Source organism: Neopsephotus bourkii, unplaced genomic scaffold (genome assembly GCF_033783945.1).
Source record: "Neopsephotus bourkii isolate Nb327-2 ecotype Australia unplaced genomic scaffold, CSIRO-AGI_Nbou_v1 NB_1767, whole genome shotgun sequence".
NCBI classification, from domain to species: domain Eukaryota; kingdom Metazoa; phylum Chordata; class Aves; order Psittaciformes; family Psittacidae; genus Neopsephotus; species Neopsephotus bourkii.
Genome location: NW_026902241.1, coordinates 12,732,618 through 12,747,568, shown reverse-complemented (window position 1 = coordinate 12,747,568; position 14,951 = coordinate 12,732,618). Strand labels below are relative to the sequence as shown.

General features: G+C 39.1%; 1 protein-coding gene across 1 annotated transcript in view; it reads left to right on the top strand.

Moving 5' to 3' along the window:
- Positions 1-14,951, top strand: part of LOC133225834 (pecanex-like protein 2) — a gene marked incomplete at its 5' end in the record, with an annotated part of 98,985 nt that overhangs the window by 62,160 nt on the left and 21,874 nt on the right. The window contains 2 exons of the mRNA XM_061378693.1: positions 460-675; positions 11,035-11,288. Coding sequence (XP_061234677.1) covers positions 460-675; positions 11,035-11,288 — 470 coding nt within the window. The remainder of the gene's footprint in view (positions 1-459; positions 676-11,034; positions 11,289-14,951) is intronic.

The window sequence follows — 14,951 nt, the reverse complement described above, 5'->3', positions numbered from 1 at the left end:
TAAACTTTCAGGAGATGACACTTCCAGACTGTGATGGGGTGAAGAACTGGTAACAAGCAATGTGTAATTGGACAGCTACTACTTTTAAAGACGTTCTGGGTTCTTAAATTAAGGACAATATCTAGACATAAACTTAGCATTGCAGAAACTTTCAGTGGAGCTAAAAAATTCTTGCTGTTGTAAAATATGGAGGTGATTTAATTTGGCCTGAAATAAGTCTTAGCACTAATTTGAGGTTCTATTTACACTATTCTTAATATGAAACAAAAGTTTCATGCCTGGTTCTCTGGAGAGCTAAAAAACACCTGGGGAAATATAGATTGTATAAACTATGAGGAAGATATCCAGCTAGAGGAAGAAGCTTTATGCAGGAATAAAAAAGGATGTGGGATTTTATGCAGAATGGCTCAATGTATTATAAATTTTATTCTTTACAAATGTGTGCTGCTCTGGTTGCAGGAAATGATGACAATAATCTCAACTCTATTTTTTATGAGCATCTGACAAGATCTCTGCAGGAGTCTCTTTGTGGAGATTTGATTCTGGGCCGCTGGGGAAACTACAGCACAGGAGACTGTTTTATTCTGGCATCGGATTATTTAAATGCCTTTGTGCACTTGATTGAAATTGGAAATGGCCTTGTCACCTTTCAGCTCAGAGGGCTGGAATTTCGAGGTAAGGAACCTTGATGATTTAAGTAACAACAAAACCAGCAACAAACCATGTCTGACCTTTTCATCAATCAGTCTATAGCAGGACTTAGAGTTTAAGGACCTTTCTCTCTCTCTTTTAACAAATACTTGTCTGTTTGTCTAAAAGCTCTGTACTTCTTTGTATTATGGTCTGAATAACAGTGTTTTGAAGCCTAGATCTTAAGAATTTTGGAGTCATGTTCTGCAGTATCGTAAGACTTCCAGAAAGAAGGCAAGCTGAGTTATTCGTTTGTTTCACGGATCTTTTAGGTTGTGATTAGTTACGTTTTCAGATTATTTCTTTCCCTCCATAATGATGAAAAATTAAGTTATTCTTAAAATTGATCAACCACCCAAACTTGTCTTTGAAAAACACCCAAATATCATTAGACTCCTCCCATGGAAAGTCACCTTTGTCAGATCATGCAGGATGCCGGTGCTGAGATGGTCTCTGTCACAGCAAAACAGAAGAAGACAAGCAAGTCAATCAGGGTTTCGTATGTCGATTATTTAGAAAGTGCTGACTTCAGTTGAAGTGACCTTACTTTGTTCCTGCTCGGTATATTCCTCTGTTAGGACGCTTCACTTTAAGGAATGCCAGTTGTGTTCCTGTCCTCAGTGGTGTGGCTTTTGTGAGGCCAGTTGCTCGTAGTGTCATACACCTGCCTTTTTGTCTGTTGTTGTCCCTGGAGTAGGAAGAAAAATGAAAGTAAACCCACAAAACTTTTAAACAGCTTGTAAATTTTGCTCATGCTACACATGTTGGCTTCCTGGGTTTGCTGCTTACATTTGTAACCTGTCAGAGATAACACTTTGCAATTGCAGGTGACGGGAGGTTTGAAATCCCGGAATAAACAGTTTTCCAGTCTCCAGGGCTGAGCAACCAATGGGCAGTGTGTAGAGGAGTGTATAATCAAGGCGACTTTTCAACAAGATTAAGTATGAGAAAATAGGATGCAGACTGGCTCTTTGAATGCACTGAGGTGTGGGAGGATTAGACGAGGAAATAACATGTGTGGGCTCAAATCTTGACTCTGCTGCAGGCTCCCTGTAGGATGTTGAACAGGTTGTGGTAAATGCTCGATGTTCACTTTCTTTCTTCTATGGTGGGGATGAAGATCACACTCCTGTGTCTTAAAAAAGGGTATGTAGAAAACAGTAACCTGAAACAGCTTGGTATTGTAGTATCTGAAGAGATACGTGTTCGGTAAAAAGGCAGATTATAAAAAAAAAGCAACTGGAAAGGAAAGAGAAACAATTTCTTTATTAGCCTTGTAATTTCTTGTTTATAATGATGATGATGGATTCATGGCTTTTTTCAACTTCAAAGACATCTGTGGAAGTATTATCTTCTTGTGTGCCTACAAGGTGAGCTGTGCTGCTGCTGTGTCAGAGAGAAGTGCTGAGGTTAAGTACCATATAGAATCCATGGGTACTTAAAGAAAGTAACTTAAAAGCTTATTTTGGATAGTTTTGGAATTTGCTATTGGTTCTTTCAAATCCAGGCCAGACAAATGCAGATTTATACTGTTCTGCAAGAACAGTTAGATACCGCGGCAGTACAAATCTCTTGGTCACAGTAGTGCTGGTTTCACAGGCCAGTAAATCTCTGAGATAACTGGTTTTTTCTTTTTTTCCTGAAGACAGTTTTAGTCAGCCTGTCCCTTCAGGTTCCTCTTCTGTTGCTCACAGCCATAACTCCTAATGGAAACTCTGAAACAGAAAAATAGTTCATTCGTTTCTGCAGATCTGAAAAGTGACTTTCAGGAGGGATTTATTCATGTTAAAGAAGAGGTGTACCTTGGACACTGTTGACAGTTTGTTCAGGTTTGTTGGGATCTGGGGTAAGCAGGAACATTCACATTTTCATAAACTTGCATTCTAATTTTAGAAAATCATACTTGCTGATCATCCTTTTGTGTTACGATAAGTTCACAGTAGGATCTGAAACACACAGAAGGAAGAAATCTCATTTTCATGATGAAATTACATGATTTTTGTGAACTTTTTTTTCCTTTATTCAGCTGCCACCTACTGCTGGGTCCCTCTCCTTCATTGCCATCCCCAGGTAGATCCAGAAAAGTAAATCTAAATCTTGGAAACAGAGATGAAAAAAATATGAGAGGATCCTCAAACCATGTGCTAGCTGGATAAAAAGCCTAACAGATGGGTTGAGTGAACTGGAAGTTGAATGGTGAACAACTAGTTTTGTTGTTAAAGTGGTATAGTTCTGATGCAAATTGGTTTGGGAAAAACTTGGTCTGACTTTGAGCCAGTATGGTTCATTACCGTGCAAGTGCCATTTTGCATTTGGATTGGAGAGCAAAGTTCAAAAATTGCAATCAAGGTGTTTCTTGATTCCCTTAAATCAAAGGTTAAGTAATTAAATGGGTCTGAAAATTGACCTTTCCATGCAGGTTATCTAATGCTGTTCAGTGTTAGTACTGTAGCTGTTTCACTTTGTGAATAGATAAAACATGTTTGCTGGCTGCACTAGGCTGTCCCAAGGAAGCTGAGATTGAGCTGAAACTCTTCCTTGCCAGGTTTTCTTTGCTCCTTCCTTTGAGTGGGATTGCTGCCTGCAGGGGAAGGAAGCTAGGGTAGGCTGTGCCCGGGCACCAGCAAGAGCTAGCTCCTGCACAGACCAGGCACATTCTTCCCCACTGCATATCTTGCAAATAGCTGGTGTTGAGTACAGCTGAATAGAGTAGGGTGTTTTTCTGCACAAGTGGGAAGAGAGTATGCAAGTGCCCTGGAAAAACCTGGTAGTTTGCAAAGTCAAGAGGGAGTTGTTAAGCACTATGCTCATTTCCCCTGCTTTGGGCATCTTATGTTCTTATTTTTAGTTGTTCGGTCAGGCACTGTTTTTCATATAGGACCTTGATTCCTTTTCATTGTGCAAAATGGTTTCCCACAGAGAGGCAAAAAAGGGCCAGAGGAGGAACTTGAAATCTGTAATTTCTGAGCTTTGGCTGCTTGACTTCAGTTTCAAACAAGTAATTTTAATTGAGGGCCCTAAAAATCTGCTCTTCCTTAAATAGGAAGTCTGTGTTTGCTTTGGAAATGAGTGAATCACAACAGTGTTCTCTGTACCTGTGACTGTGTTCTGTTTGTGAGTAAACCAAAAACAATATCTGCATTGTGGAGCTCTGGATTTTCCTATGGGTGTTTCTCATTGTGTTAGCTGAAAAGCTGTGCTAGCAATACTGCCACAGTAGTGGCTGAAGAAGGGGTCATAGAGTCTTCTGATTTAAGTGTACTGGGAGCAGGAGGTACTGCCTCCTCAGTTTGCAGGCCAGCATAATTGGGAATTGGCGTTATAAATGACTGATCCAGATGTCTTTCTAACTGTATGTAATAGAAGTATCTGACTCAGATTTTAAACGAACACCACCACCACCACCACTCCCCCCTCCAAAACCCTGCAGGCAGAGCAAAAAGATACAGGCTGACAGAAGGAAGTCAGCAAAGGTTGGATTCCTCTCATCCATCTTTAGTCCTGTTCAATTTAAGCACCTTGCATGAATTAGTTCTTCATTCTCCCTTTCTACAGGCAGAGAGGTGATGAGCTTCCATCGTGTCATTTATCCTGTGTGTCAAGCAGGGGGAGGCTCAATACCTCCAGGCACCGAGAGGAGACACCCAACTCGACTCCTCTATTGAAAATGAAGAGAGTGTAGTAATGAGCTCAGATTCAGTGAAAACTTTCAAGCAGCTGCACGTTGGTGTTGGGGAATCAAGCCCTTCAGTAACTTCACTGTCTGTGTTAGACCACAGCAGTATGCTAAAAGCAGCCTGCCAGAAGAAATACATGATGTATCATTTAATTTGAAAGGAAGAAAAGGGAAAACCCACAACCAGGGAACAAGCAGAAAGAATGTCAAAATATCTAGTTCACTGTAGAACAAGGAAGACTTAAAAAGAATTTCTGTTTAGTCTGTGCCTCCATAAGGTGTATTTTGGAGAACATCCCGTTAGGCACTATCCGTGTGCAGAAACCACGTTTGAATGGCAGTGCTGAAATATTGAGGAGACCTTTCCTATATCATGCCCAGTATTCTTCTATCATGTAATTAACTTCTAAATATCTGCTGTGGCTTTTTGTTACTGCATGTTGCACATGCAATATTCATGCTTCACTTGGAGCTTCATTAGATGAATCAAGAAGCGCGGAGCAGACACAGATGTAATCGTACGTAGTAAAGGCAGCTGTGACAGCAGGGTTGGATTGCCTGTGGGGCTTTCTCTGTGTTAGCAAACTTATTTCCCACACAAAATGGTATATGAACACAGCCAGTTTAGGGTATATGCTTCAGGCACAGTAATGATGTCTAAGAAATATGGACAGTTACTCATTTCTGCAGTGTATGTGTATGCTGCATAGTTTTTTACAATAGCAAGTACATTATAAGTGTAAGGAATATTTATTGGTATTTTATTTTCCTGTCTGAAGGCTCTGTAGAGCTAGCAAGAAGAATTCCTTCTTTTAAAAGTGGTTGCAACTTTACTTTTTGCTTTTACAAGTGAATTCTTGCTGTTGGGAAATAGAAGTACCCACCTTCCTGTCTTTCCTAAAACCACACTTGAGGTATGTTCAGTGTGTGCACCAGACCAAAAGGTATCGATAAATTACAAGGATTTCAAAGAAAAGCTGCTATTTTTAGCACATCCCTTTGGAGAGAAGGTTAAAAACCAAAAAGTAGATTGTTCAGGGGAAATAACAAAGGCTGAGAGACACAATGCTCGGCAGTATTAGAGGCAAGAACAGAAAGAGTACAGAGGGTTTTCTTTAATCTTGGTGATCTAATTGGGAGAATTGGCATGGAACAGGGAAGAGAATAATTTGTTGTATGCAGGAAATCTTTCTAGATGTGTAATGATGCTCCAGCAGTAGAAGCCACTTAGGAATTTCAAATAGGCTTAGAATAGTTTCTGTAACACAGAGTAGACTAAATATTTGATAGCTTTTTTTCACTTTCCTCCCTTCCAAAATGTTATATGTGTATATGGGTACACTGGAGAAGACTTTTGGAAGGAAGGAAAATGTTGTTAGACACACTGCAACCTTTTCGTTGAGAAAAGGTTTTTGCCAGAAATAAAATGTTGCATCTTGCTTTGCACTCCGGAATAGGCGACATGAAAGGTTTTTGCAGTATTTGGTAGCTGCAAGTTTAACAGTCAACATCCTTAGAGAATGCTTTCTTCTGTCTGGGCTTCCATAATGTGCCCCTGTGGACCAAGAAAATGGAAGATTTCTGAGGAGAGGGGATGCCTGTTAGTAGAGCGACTGATCTTGTTTAAAAAACAGACTATTTTTCAGGCATCCAAGCACCTGAAGGAGATGAAAACCAAAGCACAGTTTTATAACTAATAGCTTTGATCTTTGAGAAACTGATACTGGTTTTTAAGTTCTGAGATATTTGTTTGAAACAACCTGAAACTATCAGAGCCTGTAAACTACTCTTCTTAATCCCAACTCCACAAGGAAGGAGCCAAAACAGTTGCTGGTTTCCAAGTTGTGTCCAGTTCTGGGGTTCATGAGTTTCCATTTGGGAACTCAGTTTGCTCTCTTTGAAGTATTTGTTGTTCTGTGTTTCTTGTTGTTCTGTGTTTCCTGTTGTTTTGTGTTTCTTGTTGTTCTTTGTTTCTTGTTCTTTGATGCTTGTTTTAGGTGGGGATGTCCTTTCAATGGCTGTGATTATGCTTTTCGTGCTTCTTCTGGGTGATAATTTACTGATTATTAGGTTGCTAGCCTTAGCAGAGAAGTGTTTGGTGAGAAAGAGCCTTATCCATCAGAATTTGGGACTACTCGGATTTGCAGCCAAACTAGGTGGAGCAGAGTCAGATATTTCCACTGTAATGCATTTATTTCTAAACTACTCATGTGCGTGATTTTGTCAGAAAAATGGTGAGAAACCAGGCATCTTTGTGGAGTCATCAGTGATGAGACCACCGTATGGTCTACAAAAGGAGTTTACCCTGTGATTCAGTCCATCTTTATGGTTCACATGTCTGTATCCAGCTCCATCTCTCTGGTTTAACACCTAGTTAAATACCCAAATCCAAACCTGATTGTTGGTGTCACAGCATTTTAAGCTTGAAGTGCCCGGTGCAGGAAAGTGATTTATGAACTTTTTAACATCTGTGGGATGGGGTCAGTTCATTAGTCCTGTGAGCCCTTTCTATTTACATTTGTACCCTACTTGTTTATGATTGTCAGTGATCCTTAGTGCTCAACCTATTGCTACCTTAGCCAAAATAATTAATTCCCATTCTGGATGTGCTGTTAAACTATAGTGTTTTATGGAAGTTAAAATAGCTTCTAGAAGTATTTTATATTACGGGGCCGTTCAAAAGTAAAAAATGCTTTTCCTTTCACTCACCAAATTTTCAAAATTGAATTCAAAAGCACCCTATGATTTCAGCCTTAAATTTTAGAAGGCTGAGTCATTAATTTAGCTTTATTTCATGTATCCTCTTGAAGTGAGATAGAGGTCTATAGTTTCAATTTTCTCATTTCCATTTCGGTCAGCTCATTCTGGCAGAGCACAAATCAGTCCTCAAATCCTGATGTGTCAGGAAAATAGAAAAGCTCCAAGTTCTCACCCTGATTTTCTCCTGAGCTCACATAGATTGACCTTGCTTTGTTCAGCTGGCACATGTTTTTGCATTGATGGGTTTTTGGCACCCCTCCAGCGTTAGATATCTTACAAGTGAATTGGTCTCTATACTCACAAGGGTCACAGTGAATCACTAAGTTTGAGTGAAGTGGAAGAGCTTGTTTTCTTTCTACTGCAGAAATAAATGTAAAAAAAGATGTTTTCTCTCAGATTTTAGGATGACTAATTACCAGTGAAAACATTTTCCTATATTTTAATATTTAATGGTACTACAGTTAATTATATTGCAGAACTGAAGTGCATGTTCCGCTCCCTGCTTTTTGGTTTTGATGAATAATTCTGCCAGAGTTGCTTGAACTTGATAATTTTTTGAGAAGCAATATAAAAATTGTAATTGAAATCATCAACTTACAACATATGCATGAAAGTTTAGAGTCATCCTTCTGTAAACAATATACACAAATGCTTAACTTCACTTATTGTGACTTATATCTTTTGGCTCAATGCATAAAGCTGAGCACATGCTCTTAGTGTCTGCAGTACCAGTGTCTAGGATAATGGACCAAAAAGGACTGATGCAGGCACCAGTAAAATGAAATTTCTCAGTAACATACAAATCTGTGGCATTGAAATCCAGCCAGTGTGTTATGAATTAAAGTAAGGCTCAATTCAAGATGAAAGTTACTGGCAGTCTTTCTAGACTGCAAGAACTGGGAGGGAACCAACATGTACTTGAGCATCAAGCCTGCGTTTTGTCATTGCAGACTCGAGTCCTTTTACTAGATGTCACTTGGAAATGCTCATCAGCAGCATGATGACAGAGATAGGGATTTGGTGTTTTGTCAGAGCACTGGCCATGGTTCAGGTTAAACCTTTTTTTTAACAGGGATACCCCAGAGGCTGTGCAAGCTGTCAAGACATCAAATCCCCAAGGTGGTAACCCAAGTCCATCAAACAACTTTTGTTAAGTTAGTGCCTGTTTGCCAGATGTTGAAGATCACAGCCCTGATTTCATGCTTTGGAATAAATCTTCAAAATGACCACTTGAGCTCCTTTGGTTGGTTCCTAAAGCTTTTGTAATAACACAGTCCCAGTTAGAATGCTTGCCGTGTTCAACATTGATTGTGCCCACTGCAGTATGATTTTAACTTTAGTTGATTAAAATTACCTAGCAAAGATGAGTTGCAGACATTTTTACCTGTTGAATTAGCTGAGAATGCAGATAATTGTTCTAGCATCTTCTTCTGTTTGTTATGCATGTGATGACAGCTTCCCTCAAACATTGAGGGTCTCTTAAATTCACCTATTATTTGCTTGCCAGTCTCATTAGGCCCCATATTTTGCAAAATATGTGGCTTAAGAAAGCTAGTAATTACAGAATCTGCAGTAATAATATTTGGTATTTATTAATAGAGATAAAACAGAGAGCACATAGAAACAACCAGCATCCTGTAGGAATGAAATGCTGTATTTCCATACCAAAAGAAGAAAAGATTGATTTAAGACTAGAGTTACGTAGACTGAGCAAAGCCAGCTCTAATTCCCTTAGCTGGAAGGGGTTCAGTGGCAACTGTTTATTAGGCTTGTGTTTTTCATCACTTATAAACATTTGGCAATACTTAATTTAGAACCTGTGATGAAGTTGTATCTTCTGTTAAATTCAGTTTCGTACTGAGAGACCTTTAAGCTTTCAAAAATAAACACACCAGCAATAGTAACAGCACCAGCATGGAACAGTCATTTTCCTCTTTTCGAGCTGCATACAAAGGAATATGCCTTTCCCTGTTTGAGTAGGATGTATTTTGACTTGACTTCAGCAAAGCACCCACTGACCCAGAGCAGTTGCTGCTTGTTTGCTGTTGAGCAGTAAGTGTTAATTCATGTAGAAATCTGTGAAATACATATCAGAAGCAGTCCAGTTCATGTCCAGACCAACTGGGAATGTCAGCTTGATAGGCCACGTTTTGTACTTTGTGGCGATGTTGAAAGTAAAGATATTTATATTTGAGTGAGTTGAAGGCATTTAATAATTTGTAATATTGTCCAAGTCTGAGGATGAATATGCATCAGTGTGTGAGCAACACTGCATACACAGTATAAATTTTCACTCAGAACACTGGAATATACTGGATCTTCCCCCCCCCCCATTTCTTAGGGCTACAATCCTGCATTTTCTCACACATTTCCTTCAGATGTTTCTGTTCTTCTTTTTTTCTTGTATGTTTTTGCTTGATGTGGATACATTTTAGAAAGTGTACAGACAAAAAAGAGAAAGTGATAACCAATACTTCAACATACTTAGTTATATTTTAAAAGGCTTTCTTAGTCCCAAGAAAGGCATATGCTGAGTACTTCAATTGGTACAAACGTAAAGTCCACAGGTTGTTGACCAGACAGTTGTGATGGGACCAGGGTAGACAGTCAAGGGCTGTCATCACGCTCCACAGAAAGCTGCCTTTGGGATGCTGCCTTGCTCCAGGCTTTCTTTCAGGGTGCTGGCAAACTGCAGGGAATTGGAGCTGACACTGTTCTTTCTTGGTTCAACATTCAGATGATGAATACAACTGAATTATTCTCCCACTTACAGTGACACAACAGAACAGGTATGTGGGTCCTGGCAGGGAGTTCATAGCTGTTGAATTGCAGCGCAGTGTCTAGCACCTTCCTCTCCTCTTGAGATCATTTGGAAGCTGATGGAGCCAGCTCTCTTGTGGGTTGATACTGAAACTTTGGCAGAAGTCCCATGTGAGATGTATGTGCATCTTGCATCATAGGAATGGACTTGAAAGATGGTTTATGTATAAATTCAGTGAATAATGACTTCTGCAACAGCCCACAGAGAGTAAATTTAAAAGACCCGTACGTCAAGAATATAGAACTCACATATTTAGAGAACAGGGGAGTGTGGGGGGTTGTGTGGGTGTCTACCTTGATTCTGATTTGCAGTGTTCTACATGGTGTAGAAACCACATTCATAGACTTCAAATCCCGAAGGGCTCAGCTTGAGCACCTAGTGTGCACAGCACAGGCTAGAAATTCAGGCCTGTTACTGTTTCTGCATCTGCCTCAGGACTTTTTTTCCAGTTAACATCTCTTTTTCAGAAAGATTTACTCTATTTTGATGTAAAGCCTGTGTAATAGGCTAATTAAAAAGCTGCTCTGTCTTCATGATATACTAACACTAGTGTTATTCATTAGAGATGTTTGATCTGGAGTAGCTTTTACTCTGGTGGGAGAGGGTGGATGGTATTTTTGGAACCTGCTTTCCAAGATAGTTTGCTAAACCCCAGATTTTACAAGTGCTCTGGCACACTGCAAAATCTTTGTTTGCATCCTGTACGTTACTTGAAGAAGCAGACTGATACTTGGGTCAATTTGCTTAATGTGCCTGATGGAGCAGGATTCTTGACCGTTGATTACTGGTGAGATTCTATTAAGGCAGAAGCTGTGCTCTGTAGTTTAGCTCAGATCAGAACTGAACACCTAGAACATTAGATCAGGCCCTTTTGGCTTTTATAGGTGATAGTAAATAAATAATGTACAGCTCTTTATTTGCTACTGCGCACAGATCAATTGGCACATCTAGTATCTTGCCATAGCTCTTTCTACTAGATTTTGCTAAATTCACAGAGCCTTTGTTGTACTTTTTCAGCTTGGAAGAAGTCCTTTGTTTCCTCCTCCCCCAATAACTGGCAGCATACTCTCTTTTTCTCACTGCCAAGGGACATATTGCCAGCAGAGAGAAGTGGAAGCTATAACAGAAGGAGATGAAGACAATGAAGGCTGCTGCTGTTGTAAGCCGGGGCACTTGCCTCACTTGTTGTCATGTAATGCAGCCTTTAACCTCAGATGGCTGACATGGGAAATAACACGAACCCAGTACATCCTGGAAGGATATAGCATCATTGATAACAACGCTGCGACAATGCTGCAAGTGTTCGATCTGCGGAGAATACTTATCAGATACTATATAAAGGTAAACTCCTTGGCAAAGTGTACTTTATTCCTAGGCAGGTTTGTAAAATTGAAAGAACTCTCCGGCTGGCTAGAGAAGAAAGAGCGTTTGAACTATTTTACTTTATATATATTCACTTGCACTACTGGCAGTCAGACTGACTTGATGTTAGATGGGGATAATTAATTCATATCTCCCTTTGCTACATTTGATTCTGACAGCTTATACTTGGTACAGAAAATCGCAGGCATGCTTAAGCAGAAATCAAGAAGGTGAGTGAACATCCTCTAGCGATAAAGTCAGAGGAAGCATCCTTACAAAGCAAAACTTCACTGACAGTTTGTTATTTCTTCTTGACTTGGTCTTTCCACTGTTTTTTCTGGCAAACCCAGGAAGGAACAAGAAGCATAAAGTTCTTGGGAAGCCTCTGAAAGCTGTTTCTCAAATGTACTTTCATAATAGTGCAAACGCCCTTCTTACCTGTTTTACATATATGCCACAACACATCTTGTTTTATTCCATTGATTAAACAGTAATTCATTTACATCACTTCTATATTTGTGCTGTTATTAAGATCACAATGATTACACAGACATTATTTGTCAAAATAATTGAACCTTAAAATCTAGCATGAGATCTTCATCCTTTACCAGATGGTTTCCAGTCCAGCAAATGAAGACGTAGCTGAGCTTCATTGTATTCTACTGAATCAACAAGAGCCAAATGCTTCCTCCTATCCCACTGGTACTGCCACAAAGCCAGTCACTAAAGCTCCCAACCATCGCTGCCATCTCCATTCTACTTACATCTCTGCAGCTGTAAAAATCCTGTCTAACTTTGAGAGACCTGTTGTAAATAAATTAATCACTTTTTTTTGCAAGTGAGCCAGTGCAGTAAAGCCAAGATTGTTGCCTCAAAAAGCTGCTTTGATCATGGAGTCGACTACTTTGTAAAATGCAGACTGGGATTTCAGAAATAATTTTACAGGCAGTAGGGCCTGGTAGCTAACCTGCTTGTTTACTTAACTAATTAGAAACAAAACTGCATGTGAGGATGAGTTTTTCTTTTCAGAAGTGGGGTTTGTGGCTATAAATTAAGTTGGTTTTAAGTATTGTATCTGAACTAAAAAAAAACCAAAAAACAAAAGCAACAAACCACCAAACTTCTTTAAACTCTAATGAGTATATTGCTACAATTGTTTCATTCTACTTCAAAGAGTAACCTGGACATAAATGGGTGCAAGCTGATATATGACTCAGCTTTTGACGTTGAACAAGACTGAAAAAAGGTCAGTCTAAGCTGCTGTTTAAACTCAGCAGCTTATTAGTTTTAATCAATGAAGAATTGTGCATTGTAGACTGGAACTTGTTTAGTGCCTTTAAGTCAATTAATATGTAGAGGACTTATAAGCTTCATCACATGGGAAGTGAAACTTAACTGAAAGGTAGCTTAGGGCTTCTGGTTCTGGATATAGCTGAGAAGCAGCTGACATAGGTAGGATCACTTAGACAAACTTTTGTCTCATTGATAGAGGTGTGGTTCAATGATCTGGTTTTGAGTAAAAGGGAGATGGGTTAAACAGGCTTCACACTACTGAGGTAGGCTGGGGCTCCATCTCCACTGTATGCAGATGTTGCTGTGTCCACAGCCTACTTTGAAGATGTGAAAATCAAATCTCTTTTGGTTGGATTTAGTTGAACCAGTGCAATAACACTGCATTGACACATCTTCATTCTCAGAAAGGAGTCAGTCTTTTAATCTACTTCTCATTTTAGGGAAGGATCAACACAAGATAATAAATAATAACATGTTAGCAGCTTTGATATTAGCCTGGGCTGGAGGTCCCTTCAGTAAAGGGAGAGCATGCTCAGGAGATCCCTTCTTTAGAATGGCGCTTCCCAAAAGACAGCTGTATGGAGATTTTCCCCTCCTGTTCTTCAAGTTATTGGTTTTATCCATAAAGAGCTTTGATAAGATTTGGTAAAATCCTTAGCACAGCCTCAGAAGGTGAGAAGATCTTATTATGTATCAGATCAGCTTTCATCCTGTTTATTTAGTACTTACCTACAGATAAACAATATCAGAAAGAGAGGTGCAAATTCATTCCTTCCCCAGCTCTTTCTTATGGGGGAACCTTGAGTTGTAAAGACCCTGCACAATTCCACTGTGAACATTGTAGAGCCATGACATTTTCCTTCTAATGGCGTAGGAAACTAATTTTAAGAAGAACCCTAGTTAATGCAGAACTCAGGTCACATAAATCACAAACTCAGAAAACACTTGGGCTAGAGTTTCTGCAGCAACTGCATTTCCATTGCACTCAGCATTTGGAGTGCTTCCAGTTTATTCCTTGTGGCTTACAATATTGTAAATATTTACCACATTATTTCTGAATTGCTGTATAGCTGAGGGTGTACTTGTGCACAAAACATACCTAGGAAGAGCTACTAAGAGCAGAGTTGAATTAGGTGGCAGAAGTTCCTCCTCTTTTTATGTCTGATTGTAAGTCTGATTTTTTTCCCATCTGAGCCTGATTCTCTTTAAACACTGGTGAGATTAATAAATAAAGCAAACTCTTATCTTGAAGATCAACAATGAACATGTATGCTTTGTTTCAGTTCTCCTGTCCATCAAGAATGATTATCATATTGGTCTCTTAAACAATGAGTTGCACTGAGTGTCTTATTCCTAAGATGTATTTATTTCATTTGCAGTTTCATTGACAGCCCAGAAAGGCCCTTCTTTTTTCTTATAAAAGGATTTTATTCTCCACAAATAACGTGGGTCAGCTCCTGTAGCCATTCTGCATGTATTTTGAAATAATATCCTGCCCAACTACTGTGAGATTTTCCCCTTGTGCCTCTTCCATCTTTTTTCAATATATTCTTATTTAAACATCTTTTAGTATTCGTGAAGTCTGCATTTGCTGAGTGCTGTGTTTCCAGCTCTCATTGTTTCTGCATGAATCTTTAAAAGAGTGATTTGTTCTCCACAAGTCAAAAAGTTAAAGGTCCATCCTCACTCTGTATCTGTCTCACTTGTCTTTTTCCTCTGGAGTTTAATTTTTCGCTTGCTTATGTATTTTTCTGCAATTTGAAAGATAAACTGTGCAGGGCATCTGGGAGTTTTTGAAGAGCTGGGAGTGTTTCTGCCCTTTTTAGTCCATCAGATTCTCATTTTATACATTTATTTGCTTAATAATATTTCAATTCCATGGGCAAAGTAGTATTACATCTTCAGTCATGTTCACTTGCTGCTCGTTTGCTTTGGAATCCAATTCTAAATGAATATATTAATATTATAATATAATCATAAAACATTGTAATGGGACTTTCCAGCTGATGCCACTTCCCACTGCAGTACTATGTCTTCTCCTAAGTTTTATATTCTTTTGAAAATAAGCTTTAAATTTGGTTCAAATAGATTATTATTTCTATTTTTTTATTTTATTATTAATCTGATGGCTCCATACACAGCAGTTAAAGGAACCTAAATGTGGAAACTCAGGCATACCTTTGAGATACGAGTGTTGCTGCTTTCAAATATTTCTGCCTTTGGTAAAAGAGCTCCTGCAGAATGCTGCTTCTCTTTCAGTGCTTTAAAAGCAAATTCAGTTACATAACGTATTAGCTTCTGAGCCTGACATACAAGAAAAATCCATTATTCTGTATGGCCTCACTGTGA